The sequence below is a fragment of the Branchiostoma lanceolatum genome, chromosome 7 (assembly GCF_035083965.1).
Source record: "Branchiostoma lanceolatum isolate klBraLanc5 chromosome 7, klBraLanc5.hap2, whole genome shotgun sequence".
Classification (NCBI taxonomy): Eukaryota; Metazoa; Chordata; class Leptocardii; order Amphioxiformes; family Branchiostomatidae; genus Branchiostoma; species Branchiostoma lanceolatum.
This window is the reverse complement of record NC_089728.1, coordinates 23,913,893-23,928,761: the sequence shown is the minus strand read 5'-3', so window position 1 is coordinate 23,928,761 and position 14,869 is coordinate 23,913,893. Positions and strand designations below refer to the sequence as shown.

Sequence of the window (14,869 nt, the reverse complement as noted above, 5' to 3'; positions counted from 1 at the left end):
AAATTTCATCTTTACTGAATACAAGCAAATGTAATGTGCTCTCAGTATCATCAGAGAAAGAAGATATCTTACCTCCTCATCTTTAGGTAGCACCAGGTCGATGCCTTGGATGTTGTAGCGTTTTGTGCCGACTCCGTCACTTGGGTACAAGCCACCTCCGCACGTTTCAGGATCCAATTTCTTTTTGGGAAATTTCAACGACGCCTTCGGCCCAAAGATTTTCTGTATGATTCCCCGTGCAGTTTCGTACCTAAATAAATGTTTGTAATTTGTGTAAGTTGTCATATTCAGGGTAGATTACAACGTCATTTTGCCTGTCAAATACAAGATACGTACGAATCTGATCTGGCTGTTGTTACGCTGACAACAACAGCAAGTAAAAAAATATCGATAGGAGACGCGAACCTCCGTGGAGTAATTATGGTTCTTGTTGTGTGGGCTAATGTATATGGTAACTTTAATGACAATTTCTTTAAAACATGTTTCTTTTATGCCCATGTAGTTATTTATAAGAACACCAGGCAGTACAGTAAAAAGGGTAGGTAAACCCCAGCAGGCCAACCAGAACTGTTTACTACCAATAAGGTCATGTTTTTCCAGACATTGGTCTGTGTGTTAGTGGACTTGATCAAGAATGCCTGAATGGATTGTCTTGACATTTAGTAAGTCGAATGTATGAAAATTGATAGAAAAAAAGTTATGCAAATGAAGATCTTATTTGTAATGTATTACTGGATAACTGGAATTTCATATTTGTGGCACTTGGAAGCTCTGAGAAGGTGAACATGGTGGGATATGAATTATGCAAATTAATGCCTAATTTGCATTATTCACGATGGTCAAAAACTGGTCCAAAAATTCCCACTTGTAGCGCATGAATATTGATGATTTTAAAATGCCAATCACGCTTATCATCTCTGGCAACTGTCCGTGATTGGTTGACACTTTTGCAGGCGGACCGCAGCAATGTTTACCTTTCTATCTCCCACCTGTTGCTTTTTTCCGCGAACTGTCCTATTCATATGCGTACCTACAGTCAGTCTCAAGTGTTCTTACATAACACATTTTAACAATACCAAGTCTGGGCATGATTATTTCCAGCATAGTTTCGTTCATATAGTGGTGTAAATTCCCATATACAAGTAATCCCAAGCTGGCGCGTGGCTGACAAAATCGGATGATTTGTGGGTTTGAAGGCCAGGCCGCAAAATTATGAATAAAGATGGCGCCAGCGGGAACAGACTAGGGGGAATTAGGGCATTCCAATTTGGGCCAATAATCAAGGACATTATATAATGTCCTTGCAATAATACATGCATTCCTATGGGGAAGTTGACAGAAATTAGGTGTCATTATCTCAGGAACCAAAGATTCTGACCAAGAAAACTTAGCCTCAAATTCTTACCAGCTCTGTAGACTGTCATCTATCAGAGTTACGAGAAATTCTATACGGCTAGTCTCCGGAGAAACACTCCCGAGCGAGAGCACTTGAGTTAGTCCATTTGCCTTATAAGGGCCTGCTCGCGACCATCACACTATCTCCCGGGGGTCCAGAAGGCAAAAAGATGAAGAAAGGTCGTTTTTGTCAACAAATTCTAAAATTATGAAGTCTGGCCTGTCATACCCACCCAAGAAAGGCTTTCAATGTTTTAATGCCCTGTTTATTTCTCTCTCATCCTGGGGTCTAGGCGCCTGCGCCAATACCCTAATCCCCACCACTATTGTAATATGGGTCGAAGTTTAGCTGTGAGCATGATTGTTTTCTTTATAAAATTGTTAAATATGCCCACGTATTTGCTGTTACAGAATTTTTTTCCAATGATTCTATAATAATTTCAAAACGTTTGACTTCATAACTAACAAAAACTGAGGCGTGTGTGTTTCTTTCCAACAAACTGGTTGCCATCCTAAGAATGAAATAGCCCAAGCGGAAGTTTGAATATTTGTAGACAAATGTACCAAGCCACTTTTCGGCCAGAAACTCTTCACAGAAAACGGTCAGCAAAATAATTCTGAAGGCTTGTCGAATATCTTTTACACAGGGACTGAACACATTGAATTCAAGGCAAGAGAGACCATTCAAAACCCCACGATGTTTACTTGTTTTCGTGGAACTTACTTGCTTCCATAGACTCATAGTGACAGTCTCAAGTCAAGTACACATGGAAAAGAATTCTCGGCTCCAGCACAAGAAGAGCACAAATCAGGAAATGTTCTAAACATAAAGTTAACCTAAAAATCAGAAACACATTTTTAATTTTAGTGTGATACAAATTGTAATGTTCTTGGTGGAACCAAGGACTTGATGGAACCCAAGCCGCGTGTAAAGCTTATGATTTGTCTGTACATGTAGGTAACTTAAATTGTTTTTAGCATTGTCCAGTACCTTCCAAGAATAACTGGTGTATTGGAAAAACATGCTCGCCATCGTGTTTGATCTAAAATAATTGACCGCTGTTTGAAAATATTCCCGTTCAAAACTAGTCGCCAGCCATTTCTTTTGTTCTTCCTCAGAGCTTGGCTTGGAATCATGATCAAGACACCCGCGAAGTAAAATAAAAATGCGAATATGTCCAGACACAGCTTGGAGGATTTTTCCGGTGCTTAATTTGTCGACCGACCTTTCTTTCAAGTAAAGATAATCACGAGCTGGCGTTTGTATTTTTCCGAAAAGGTTCTTTGTAAAAAATTGCCGACGCCTGAAGTTGCTGACATGGGATACGTCATTTTGTCCCAGCATGGGTAAACAAGAAACACAGACACCTTTTATTTTCAGAACATATATGTTACCACGCAAAACATTATTTGATGTCTGTTCCCTTTATCAAAATATTCTTCTGTAATGACTAAGTTGACATGATATGTTGTTGAATGTAGAGTTCAAACACAAAGCCCTCAAGATTCCCACCTACATTACAGTAGACTGTCCCAATAACTCGATATGACACCGCCGCCATATTGAATGCTCGGCCGCCCCAAACGCAAACCAAGCCTACTTGCCCAAACCAAACAGACCGATTTTTTTCATGATTTTCAGTTATCAATAAAAATAAACATCGTCACTCCCTCGTCATCGGCAACATTTAGGTCGTTTAGAACGGTCGCAAATCAAGTTTGTCACGGTCGCGATAGGCAAACTGTGACGACTCGGACAAAACGCTAACATTCAACGGGAGAAAATCGGGATCGAAAAAGAAACGGTCATCTTGATCCAAGGGGTGTCTTGTAAACCCGGTCGTTATCAATACGATGTTTGACTGTATTAATAATTTGTGTTCGGGTTAACAGCTCACAATGATACCAGGCCCTGTAAGAGAACAACAAATGCGAAATAAATAAATGCCTAGGAATGTAGGATAGAAACACAAGCTCGGCAAGTATATAATATAATTCAACGTCCCGAATCGTTACCCAAGAATATGAAATCACTAAAAGATATGGGGAAAATAGGGTCGCCCAGAACTTAGGCTATAACTTTCGGGACCAGAATACAGGGTACACACGCTGAGCGATCGCAGAATTCACAAGTTGAAAAAAGCGCAGGTAATGAAGGCGCAATTTGCATGAAAGCGTGCTCGCAGACAATGGGGCGCTAATAAGGCTCTGTGATCCAGGCCGACAGAACTCATTATAACTCAACATCATGTTGTAGTACCGCGTGGAAACTACAACATAAGGATAAACCTCACATCCTGTCCAATATCTTCGAAAATGCATGGTAACTTTTGACGAAAACACCACCAATCGAAAGAACAACATATTGCCGCCATGTTAGCTCATTTGCATACCGTCCACAATCGGCTATCTGTAACTATGGGAGGAAACGTACCGCAAAATTGTCAAAATCAGTTAAAATTGCAAAGACATCAAAAAAATTCGGTCCAGTCCTTATTCACGGACATGCATCGTATTAATAAAGGCTTCCACCGATGTTTGATATATATTACTAAGAAAATTACCATGCTTTAAGGTCAAAGTTTATTGACCGGAGTAGACTCTTTAGGCGTCCAGGGACGCAAGAAATTTTCATTGTCATTTCCTACCTTCTACACATTTCTAAAGCCGATAAATAATTTTCGAAACTGCTTATTTTTGTTTTATATTGTAACCATCGAATCGAGCATTAAACTTGGGTATTTTTTATATCATTTTTATCCACTGCCGCGTGGGCTCCGTGACCCAGCGGGTGGGTGGAGTACTAAACAAAGGGCTTTGAGAACAAACAGCTTGTGTTTAGACCATCGTGATTGAACAGAAAATGCTAAAATAGACTTCTTTGTTGAGATAACACTGTCATACTTAAGACATTTTCTGCTGTGACGTAACGGCATGGTGTTCGGCCATGAACCCAGCTGCTCCGAATCCCAAAACCCCTCCAATGTTGTGCCCATGGGAGAGGCACTTGACACGACTTTCCTCACTCCATCCAGGTGTTAAATATGGGTATATTTGTTCTGTGTACGTGTCCCTGTTAAAATAAGTTATGAAAAACTTGAGTGCATCGCCACGTAGTCCATTTCTGTCAAAAAGTAAAAAGAAAATATTCTGCTATTTAAGTGAAGATGATGAACTGATATAATTTATGCAGATGACGATCTTATTTGCATGATTGATAAGAAACATTCATAACACATCAGTCGGAAAGAACAAAATCATTTAGCTAAGGTATGAGGTAGTGGAACTTAAGTTACGGTTATGGTGCCAAAATCCCCATATACATCATCTTTACCTAAATAAGTACCTGTATGGTAAATTCAAACAAATGCATGGAAATGATCTTAATCCATTGGTCCGTAAACACAGCCTCAAACCTAAACAACGTGTTTAAAGTATAAAGTTAGCTATTGTAGCATTTCCTCAAAAACATGTTAATGAGTCCCTGTTTTCCATGATTTATGCATTGTCGTGTTAAACTTTACTTGGCTTCCAATTGCCAAAATTGAATTCTTAGCATTTAACACTACGGAACTATAGTAGCTTCTTATCTATTATGAAAATTAGGTATTCTTTGCATGGTAGATATCTATCTACGTTACACGTGTCACGTGCTTGAGAGTCCTATCATGACGTGATCTTACATCTAAACCCCTGAAAAGACTGCGGCGTAAACAATTACGTTCATCATCGGCAGCTCAAAAACTAACGACCTGCTAAAATCCAAGCATGTGCATCAAATGGATATTGAATAGCTTCAGCTCCGGGCGTTTACAATTTCCCCGAGTTCAAACGTCTTCATGTTGGTTTAAAACATACAACAAAAACACTACCAAACATCACAAACAGCAAAAAAACACCACATCATGCAGTACAATTAGAGCTACATAAAACAAATATGCCATCTTTGAATCCATGTTGTTTTATTTGCAACTTCTTGTCCGAGTTCTAATTGCAATATAAAACAATGCATAAAAAGCGTATACTGTACATATAGTGCGAGTTAACAATAAAACAACCATTGTTATTCAAGTCCGATTCTATCACTAATTGAGTTAGTTGCAGACCATTATCGGCAGCAAGTCTAGATGGAAGATTTAGATATACAATATGATATTTCTAAAGCACTAAAACTAAACGCCTTTATGGTGAAAGTAAAAATTTTGGGCTTGTTTACCCTTAAGTGTTGCACTCATACATACACTCTATTCTAGATGTCGTAAAATGTGAAACATACCCTTTCTTCAGTGACTCGAAACACCGCTTTACAGAGTTGATAGTGCTCAATGTCGCATCGTAGGCCTCCAGAAAAGGGCCAGCGAGGTCACCAATTGTCTCTAGCGGCGTCTGCAGTACCCCAAATGCTTCATTCACCGTGCGGACTATTTCGTCTCTAGTCGTTTTCTGAAGAAAATATAAATAGCAAACGTTTTCGCTCACACAATAAATATCAATGATGACACAATAACTCGAGGAGCTGGCATTCCAGCTTGGTCTATGTCACCAGCGGGCCATTCAGAGCTCACCCAAGATTCAGATTCAGTTTTAATTCTGATTGGCATTGCATATGACATTAATATAAAACAAAAATATCCACATGAATTGCGCCAATACTTACATGGCTTGCCATTGACTTAACAGTTACATAAGATTGCTTAAATACAGTTATTACATGATTCCTAATCCATGGATATTGCTACATGATTACAAACGGTTTAAAAATTGTAACAACGTCCAGATGAAGCGTTGCTAAGATAAAAGTAACAGCCAATACTGACTGGTTTTAAAAGGAACTTCACCGCCCATTACACTACTGACGGCCACAAAGGATCCATCAACTGACATCACTGTAGAACAGACGTAGAGATCGGGGTACAAATGAAAGTTCATGTCTTTTGGTTTTACTCCTCGTTGCTCGGTAGCGACCCTCTCGACGAAGACTGTAAGACTTGTCCTGAGGTAGGACAAAGAACTCATTCAGAGGAGAACTACAGTCCTTCAGAATGTCTTGTAGTGTTTTCAGAGTTGCTGTGTCCCGTCTGCTAGACAGTGATGGCAGAGAGTCCGACGGTACCCCTATGATTCTCAGGCAGCGCTTCTGCAAGGTTACCCTCCTTGTTCGGAAGTAGGTCCAATGCGTCCCACCTGACAAGTCAAATTCACAATTCTGCCTTGCAATGTAGTATACGCCCGATCGCAAGGAATTCTTATAATTCAACAGCTATCCAGCTATCTGTGATGTGTCCGTGCGCATTCTTTGAACACCATAAATCGAGGAGTTAGCATTACAGCTATGTACGGTTAATGTCCTTGCCTGCCCTCCTCCAGGAGTCACGTCTCAGATCTTAGACATTGAGTGCTACAGCAGACGTAGCCTGGTATTGCAGACGTTATATTGATTTCAAAGTGATTGGAAGAAATATTGTAGCAGAATTAAGAGATCTATGTTGGTACTTTGGTTACAAGAAGTAAGGTCAGCCAAGACACATTCGCCATTGCTATCATTTACCATTTCCAGACCTGTTACACTATTTATTTCTATGGAGATATTTTTTTGAGTGTTTCTGTCTGTGTATGTGCGTGTTTGTGTTTGCGTGTCCGGATTTTTTAGCATATCTCTAGAACCTTTAGATGATTACAATGATATTTGATTTGTTGGAAAATCTTTGGAATACAAAGGTCACGATTAATTTTGGGCCCCCTTATATGTGACCTTTGTACTGCAGCAGAATTTCTTTTTTAAAATTCTTTTGACCCAGACGTGCCATAGTCATATATTTTGATTGTAGATTTTGGGCCCCCTAGCAACTTGCTCTAGAACTGCGGGCGCGTTTTTTTAATTGTCCATGGCACGGCGATGCCGCAGTGGCAGAGTTTTCGGCCCCAGAATTCAGAGGTCCTGGGTTCAACTCCGGAGTCCCCTGATTTGTCTCGTTAACGTTGTGCCCTTGGGAAAGACGCTTAACACAACTTTCCAAACTTCACTTAGGTGAAAATGAGTACCTAGCTTTGGTTAGGGACGTCCCTCGGATAGGACGTTAAATGGAGGTTCCGTGTTTGGGGAGAGCCACACCTCGAGAACGGAAAAGAACCCACCACGCTTGTCGAAAAGAGTAGGGGTGCTTCCCGGTGTGAGTGGATCAAATATATCTGTCTGGATATACAGCTTTTACTGTTCACTTTTACTGTTTTTATGCAATTCTTACCTTACCTTAAACCTAAAATCCCCCGCAACTTTGTTGCAATTCAAACAAACAAAATCAAACAATTTGCATAACTAAGGAAATCTTTTTTTTGCAGGATTTTGTTCATTGTAGGACTCAAATACATGCCAAGTAATGTTTCATGGCAGCTAGAACATTGACAAATACCAATTATACAAATCAATTTATAGTTTGCATAACTGTAAAAGTGCCGTCATCTAGATGAAAATCATTTTCATAATCAGTTTATTTCATGGAGATATGAGGTCTAAGAACTCTTGTTGTTTATTTTAAAATGTTATCTCAAATCATTTGAAAGAAAATCATCAAAGATAACAAATAAAAAATTGTTTCTATCAAGATGCACGTTGTCTAATAACATACCAAGTTGCCAAACGCGTCTTCCAACACCCCCTCGGTATGCTTCCCCAGTCCTTCCACCCAGTCCGGAGCCTCTTTCTGAAACAGCTCCCACACACGCGTGAAGTCGGCCAACAATTCCTGTATTTCCGTTCCGACCTTTAACAGGAATGGCTGCATCCCTGTCGTATGATAAATATGATGTGTGATATCGCACATGTTAAAAATACAAACACAACGCAATCAGCTTCTTTCATAATTAACCAAACATGTTATACGTTATTTGTATTTTTTTGTAAACTATTTTCTTTATAGTTAAAAACAATGGAGACATTTCATTTCATTTATTTGTTTAACCAGAAGACACACTCAGGTCTCTTGACCTGTTTTTCAGGCTCCCTGGATACAAATACAATGCACAGACATAATACATAATGATCACAATTATATACAATTTAAAAATTCGGTATCAGTCCTAATTCTATTCCTAAAGTCCATTTCTAAAGGTCGATACGGCAGTGAGTTTTCTTTGTTTTTGTTGGGAGTTTATTCCAAAGTTCAGGACCCATGTGCTTTAGACTTCTCTTGAATGACTGTAGATATGCCTGTGGTATATGCAGCAGGTGAGGGTCCCAGTTTGCAAGCTTACTCGCTGAAGTGCGCGTTCGTGCTTTCAACACCGGCGGAGACATCCACAGAAACATGCTTGACAGATAAGGGGGCACTTTGTTGTGGACTGCCTTGAAAACCGTTACTAGCGTGTTTCTTTCTATGCGCTTATAATTAGTCAGTGGCTCCATACACGCCTCCACTAAAAGTGTTTCGGTAGGCACACGGTCCCGTAGTGTTCTGCCGGTGATGATCCTTGCTGCACGGTATAAGAACCTGTTAAGTTGTAGCAGTTTAGTCTTGTCGCTGTAAATCAGCGTTGGCAACTAAGCAGTGGCACAATAGTCCAGGTGTGGATATATCAAGGTCCTACACATGAGCTGTAAAATATCCTTTGTGACAAATGGTTTGGCACGGCATAAGGCACTGAGGCCAGCAAGTAGTTTCTTTGTAACCTTTGTAATTTACTTTTGTCCTTATAGTATTGCTCATCACCATCAGGCCATGAATATAAAGATGTTAAAACAAACCTTCCTTAAACAGGAATGCATCATATGTGAGATCCTTCATGTTAATCAGGGCCATTATTGCCTTGTAGATACTGAAGAAAAAAAAAACGATGTGTTACAGTACCTTATTGTGTGGTGCTACAAATAAATAATACTCCCATGGGTATATCTCTTTTTATCACATAGTACATGCTTTACAAGTGTATTACTCTGTATTTGATTTATCAATAAATTCACACACTTTCATTGTTCTTTTTTTACCAATGAATGAAAATCCCATAAGTGTATGTATTTCATACATGAATGCACAAGAGTCTCAATGAGACATCTTTCTGTCTGTGGGTTCGTTTGTGTGTATTTTTGTGTGTTATCTGTAAGCGGTAGCAAGTGTAGAAGAGCATACGATTGACCACGGTTGAATGGCGTTTGTTTTTCTTACGTTAAACGTGGAACGTGGAAATACTGATACTTTGAAGAATGTAATATCAAACGTGCTACTGATCCAACTTTCCTTCAGAATATCAACAACACCAACGTAATTAGTAAAATAATTGAATAAGACACACTTGTACACTGCCTTGACAATGTTAGCAATAGCCGTCTGTGGTGACTTGATGAGTTTAGGCACTTCTCGCACTATCGTCTCCACGCCCTGCCAGATCTGCTCAGCTGCCCACGGCAACACGGTGATCGCAGAGTCCGCAATGCTCTACAAACACATAATGATTTTGTCATCACGTATCTTTGCTCCTCTATAGGACACACTTAAGAATAAAAAATATGGAATCATCGATGTCTAATGCAAAATTGCATGGTTTACATAGACGTTTATATGTGGAGATTATAACTATGCATAGAATTGACATACATTGTAAAGAACGCAACATACATGTATATTCCATGTTTCTATTACAGTACACAGGTGACTTTATAAGAATATTGGCTGTCTACCCAATACCATTTGATTATTTTCAGAGATTGTTTTCGGTCCTTTAAACATCCCTTGACTTGACGTTGACATAGTTGTATTGCGTATGTAATGCAAATACAAAATTCAACTGGAATATAAAGGATATAACTTACATTGAAAAGATCCGTGGCATCATTCTTTACTTCACTGAACACTGCGTTGGCTCTAAGCATTACCTGTCGTGCCTCTTCAATGAAACTGGGTAGGTTGTCGTAAGCCGCGACTTTTTCCCACGTCTCACTTGCCTGTCTGTTAAAAAGTAGACGTTATCTGTTCCACCGTCTTTGCGACATGTCTATGAAAATGAGACTTCGGAAGACAAATTTGAAAGAGTGCATCCGCTTTTATGATTTGTTGATAATTTATGGCCATAATATACGAATACCTTGCCATGCCTTTCACAATCTCTGGGAGGTTCTGTACTGTATCAATGATGCTTTGAAATAATTTTTCCGGCGTGGTTCCAGCCAGACGATTAAACAGACGCTGGAATGTTTCCAGTGTGTTCTTGATGTCGCTGATCACCGCTGGCACGTCCCGGAACCAGAAATTGATGAGCTCCATTAGTTCGTCAAACGAGAAATCCTGCAGAATAATCAGCATATATAACTTTGTTATTAACAAAGATGACATCACGCTAGTCTTATAGTGTCTGTGGTAACAATGGCTAAATAATGGATAGCGCAACGAAATATTGATACTGATATGCACATAGTATTACAAATATCCCCCAGCGGGACTGCATTTCTCATATTTCTTTAACCCCAGACAAAATACGAAGACAAATTTTATCAGGAAACAAAATAACCCAACGTTAATATTTATCACATTACGGATTGCGCTCAAGTCAGTCTAGTTACGCAAACTCGCCTCCATTATAGGTAATTCTAATATTCTAGACTCCTTGAGTACTTGCCTGCAGGATGTTGATCTCGTAATTAATGCCACCTTTGAAGCAGATTCCTGCGTCAATGAAATCAAACCTTTCCCCAATAATGCCGAGTAAGCCTCTGGCGTAGATCTGGTCGTCCACGTCTACTTTCACATGTCCTTTTGTTAGCCCTGAGCAAAAGGGAACAGGAAAACATCCTCCGTTTGCAATTTTTCGGATAAAATATCAAACCAAAGCCGGGAGTAAGAGTCTTTCGGACTAGCGGTACTCACAGTTTAATACACCAATATCTGCTCGGTAAGACCAAAGTTTACCAACAGCTGATTGATGCCTATTATAAGACCCCCATTCCACTTGACCACGTCCACGCTCTCACAGCACTCGCTGCGACCTAGAGCCCCTGTCACACTTGTGCATATATTCAAGTGCGCATGACTTCCGCAGTAACATTTTGTTGGCTTAAGTAAATTTTGCCGGAAGGAAGTTGTTTTCTACTTTGACCCTCCGATGAGCAGTCTAGTTATCAAACCAAAGAAATAACTTCTTCGGCTGAAAACTTAACCTAAACCAAAAACATGTTGATATGCAACTCATGCGGGCTTGTATATATGCACAAGTGTGACAGGGGCTTAGAATTGGCCAGAGCGCAGTAAGAGCGCCTTCAAATTCGTCACAACCTGGAATTTTCTTAACCAGAAACATGCAAATTAATGTTTTTAGTCTATTTTGATTGATATTTGGGGTCATAAGTGGAAAAAATGTATTTTTGAAAATTTCAAAATGGCCGATCCAAGATGGCGTATCCCAGGGGGTCACTAACAACACATGACGTCATTCGTCGACGTCATTTTGACGTCAACGTAGTCACCACTGACGTCAAATGTCTTGGCATACCTTAAAATCAATAATACGCAGTATTTCGTCTAATACCTTTAGATATTATGGGAATTCCCTATTTAGCCAATATTATCACACCGATGACGTCATAATTACGTCATATTACGTTATAACGTCACCAAAATTACAAGAATTATAAACCTTTACGTGTACATCACTCCCTGCAAAGTTGGTGATGATACAACATACCGTTCGCAAGTTATGAGGGGGGGCGAATGAGCACCCCCCCCCCCCGTCCAAGAAGTCTAAAAAAAGCCCGGTCTAGATGTTTTTGCAGGATTTCAATTGGCGGGAATATAAAATATTGCTGAGCGAAGTCGATGTAACGCTGCACAGAAAACACGACCCTCAAACTAACGTAATTTCAAGATGATGTTGGCATTGTCAGGACAGCCAAAAGGCTCAAGAGTTATATTCATACCTAAATGTAGCTACAAGGATCCCAGCCCGAAATGTGTTTGTTTTGTGGAAATATGTTGGCATTCTATCACTGTAGCGAGCGTTCAACATCCCGCCAGTAACTGTGGGAAAGTAGCAGAAATTCACAATTTTACTGGCCGATATCGAGTCCAAGTGTCCACAACAATATCATCTACTTGTGCCATGCAAATATATAGATGGATTTCACCGAGGAGGAGAACATCTCGCCGCCTAAGATGACTCAACGCTGCTTTCTACCGGGTCCGCCATAGTTTAGCTTGTTTAATTTTAGGTCGCAGAGAGAGGGCGGCGAGAGCGCCGTCCTAGTGGAATGGGGGTATAATAACCACCATGAACTTGGAGGGTGCTCTCGCCGCGCTCTCTCTGCGACCTAAAATAAAACAGAGCGCACTGAGAGCACCGAGGTCGCTGAGAGAACTGGTTCAACCCCCAGCAGGGATTGGCAATAAACGGTGAATTCGGGCAAAGTTGACTGATGTATCAGCAACTGACATAGACTTGACGTAGACTAACAATGGGACTTAGTGTGGACTCGAACATCGCGCCCTTCCCCGCAACTAACCCTTAACCTAACTTTAGATTGCTTTGCACGTTAGAGAATCCGCTAGTGATTCCCTTTTCCGACAAAAAGACCACCAGATTACTACATTTGTCCAGGTAATGATACCACGAAATGGCCCCTCATATGGGCCTTATCCTGGATCTATTCCTATGCCAGGCCCTGAAGTGCAATGCTGGGGATAGCTCGACAGCCGCTTGGCTGTCTAGAATAACATTTGGCACACTTAACTACAACTTAACTAGCTTTATTGTTCGAATAAAAGAAATCTATCTTCTAGGTCGTGTTAAGGTCGCAGGAAACAGTATCTCTCCAAATAATATAAATTATTGCAATAAATAACATAAATTATGTTCAGTATTTCAAAGTGTTTCAGGGCGTGGTGTGCGCAAACAAGTGTCCTAAAGCCCCCGTCCCAAATCAACAATTTAGCTCGGCCGACTTGTCGGCGAGCTCCAAATGTCGATTTTCGGGCGAAGTACGACCGACGTCCTGTCGATTCTACGGGCTTCGGGCGAATTTTCGGAGCTCGGGCGACGTTCGCGTGTCACTGGAAGCTGCGCTTAAATTCAGCGAGGCCTCGGCGACGATTTTGGAGCTTGCACAGTTCGTCAACAGTTTGCCCGTAGCTCGCCCGAGCAACGCCCAGCGCTCGGCCAATATTCGGGCGGGCATCCGAGGATTTTAGACTCGATTTTTGGTCGGTCGGAGGTCGCCCGAACTCTTCGGCCTCGTGCGAGCCTCGCACGGGCCTTGTACAATAATCGGACGACCGTCGTCAGTGTTCCGGCCGAGTCATGAAAAGTAAGGCGTGCTTCGGGCGAGCGTTGTGCAGGTGTCGATGGGAGCTTGGACGGGCCTCGGCCGAACTCCTTCTTGTTTATAGATAAAAGGAAATAAACGACAGTTTGGTTTATAACATAAGATGATAAATGATACTGTAATATTAACGAATACTAATATCAACTTGTCAAAGAATGCTTTTCTAATGAAAGACAATTCAATGCAAAGTTAAATTTTCATTCAAAAATTACTATAGATAAAATGTGGACACCGACGACAATGCTCCTTGTTTGTTTTTTGGTATTGGTTTGGATGTTTCAATTTGTATATTCATGAACTGGGGCTTGACTTTTGAGGTTTGACTTCACTTTCTGAGTTTTTTTCTCCGCAAAATGACTAGTTGAAAGTCCACTGAGTCATTATAGATCTATATTTGTCTGCCGAGGCACGCCCAGGCGTCGGCAGGGCGGCAATAGGCTTATCAACGGTCGGTCGAAGCTCGGACGGCGTTCGCCCGAGCTTCGGTCGATTTCTATCTGGTGAAAATGTTTGGATCGGGCTTAACCGACTGATCTGTTGACTTTGTGGCTCCTGCGCTTGTATTGTGATTGGTCTATAACAAAATTCCTGTTTATGTTATAATTTTCAGTGTGCCCACCTACTTCACTCGTGCCCTACAGATTTGCCACAACTCAGAAATAAACTTGGTCCAAATTTGAGATTGTTACCATACCATTTGATTCTGACTTCGTCCGTGTCCAAGAGATGGTACCGTCTTATGTGGGATTTATGATTATTAGTGTTCGCGGGACGTCGCCCGAGCTCCGTTCAATTTGTGACGGGGCAGGTTTTCAGCGAAAAATACGGTCGACGCTCGGGCGAATTTGAAATTCGGCGAGCTTCCGGCGATCTACAAAATCGGCCGATGTTCGCATGAATTGTGACGCCGGCTTAACAGAATTATAAAATAATTGAATAAATTTGAATTCATATATATATATATTCAAGACACACGCTGAGCGACCGTACAGCGACCAAAACTGTGTTTTTCCTCTTGATTTAATCATTTGAACATGACGAAGATGGACCCGCCAGTTTATGCTACTCCTGCACGTACTCCCGATATGGGAAGTGTATTGGTCACTTTAAACTGTATCTGTCACATATGCAATGTATACGTCAGGGTAGAGACTCCGATCTGGTAGAATCGGC

The 14,869-nt window shown here is 40.8% G+C and overlaps 1 protein-coding gene across 3 annotated transcripts in view; it reads right to left on the bottom strand.

Moving 5' to 3' along the window:
* Window positions 1-14,869, bottom strand: part of LOC136438250 (uncharacterized) — a 118,513-nt gene that overhangs the window by 61,528 nt on the left and 42,116 nt on the right. For all 3 annotated transcript variants that reach the window (XM_066433014.1, XM_066433015.1, XM_066433016.1), the window contains exons 18-25: window positions 11,002-11,147; window positions 10,471-10,670; window positions 10,199-10,334; window positions 9,682-9,824; window positions 9,137-9,207; window positions 8,022-8,179; window positions 5,672-5,838; window positions 73-250 (exon numbers count right to left, since the gene is read on the bottom strand). In XM_066433014.1, coding sequence (XP_066289111.1) covers window positions 73-250; window positions 5,672-5,838; window positions 8,022-8,179; window positions 9,137-9,207; window positions 9,682-9,824; window positions 10,199-10,334; window positions 10,471-10,670; window positions 11,002-11,147 — 1,199 coding nt within the window. The remainder of the gene's footprint in view (window positions 1-72; window positions 251-5,671; window positions 5,839-8,021; window positions 8,180-9,136; window positions 9,208-9,681; window positions 9,825-10,198; window positions 10,335-10,470; window positions 10,671-11,001; window positions 11,148-14,869) is intronic.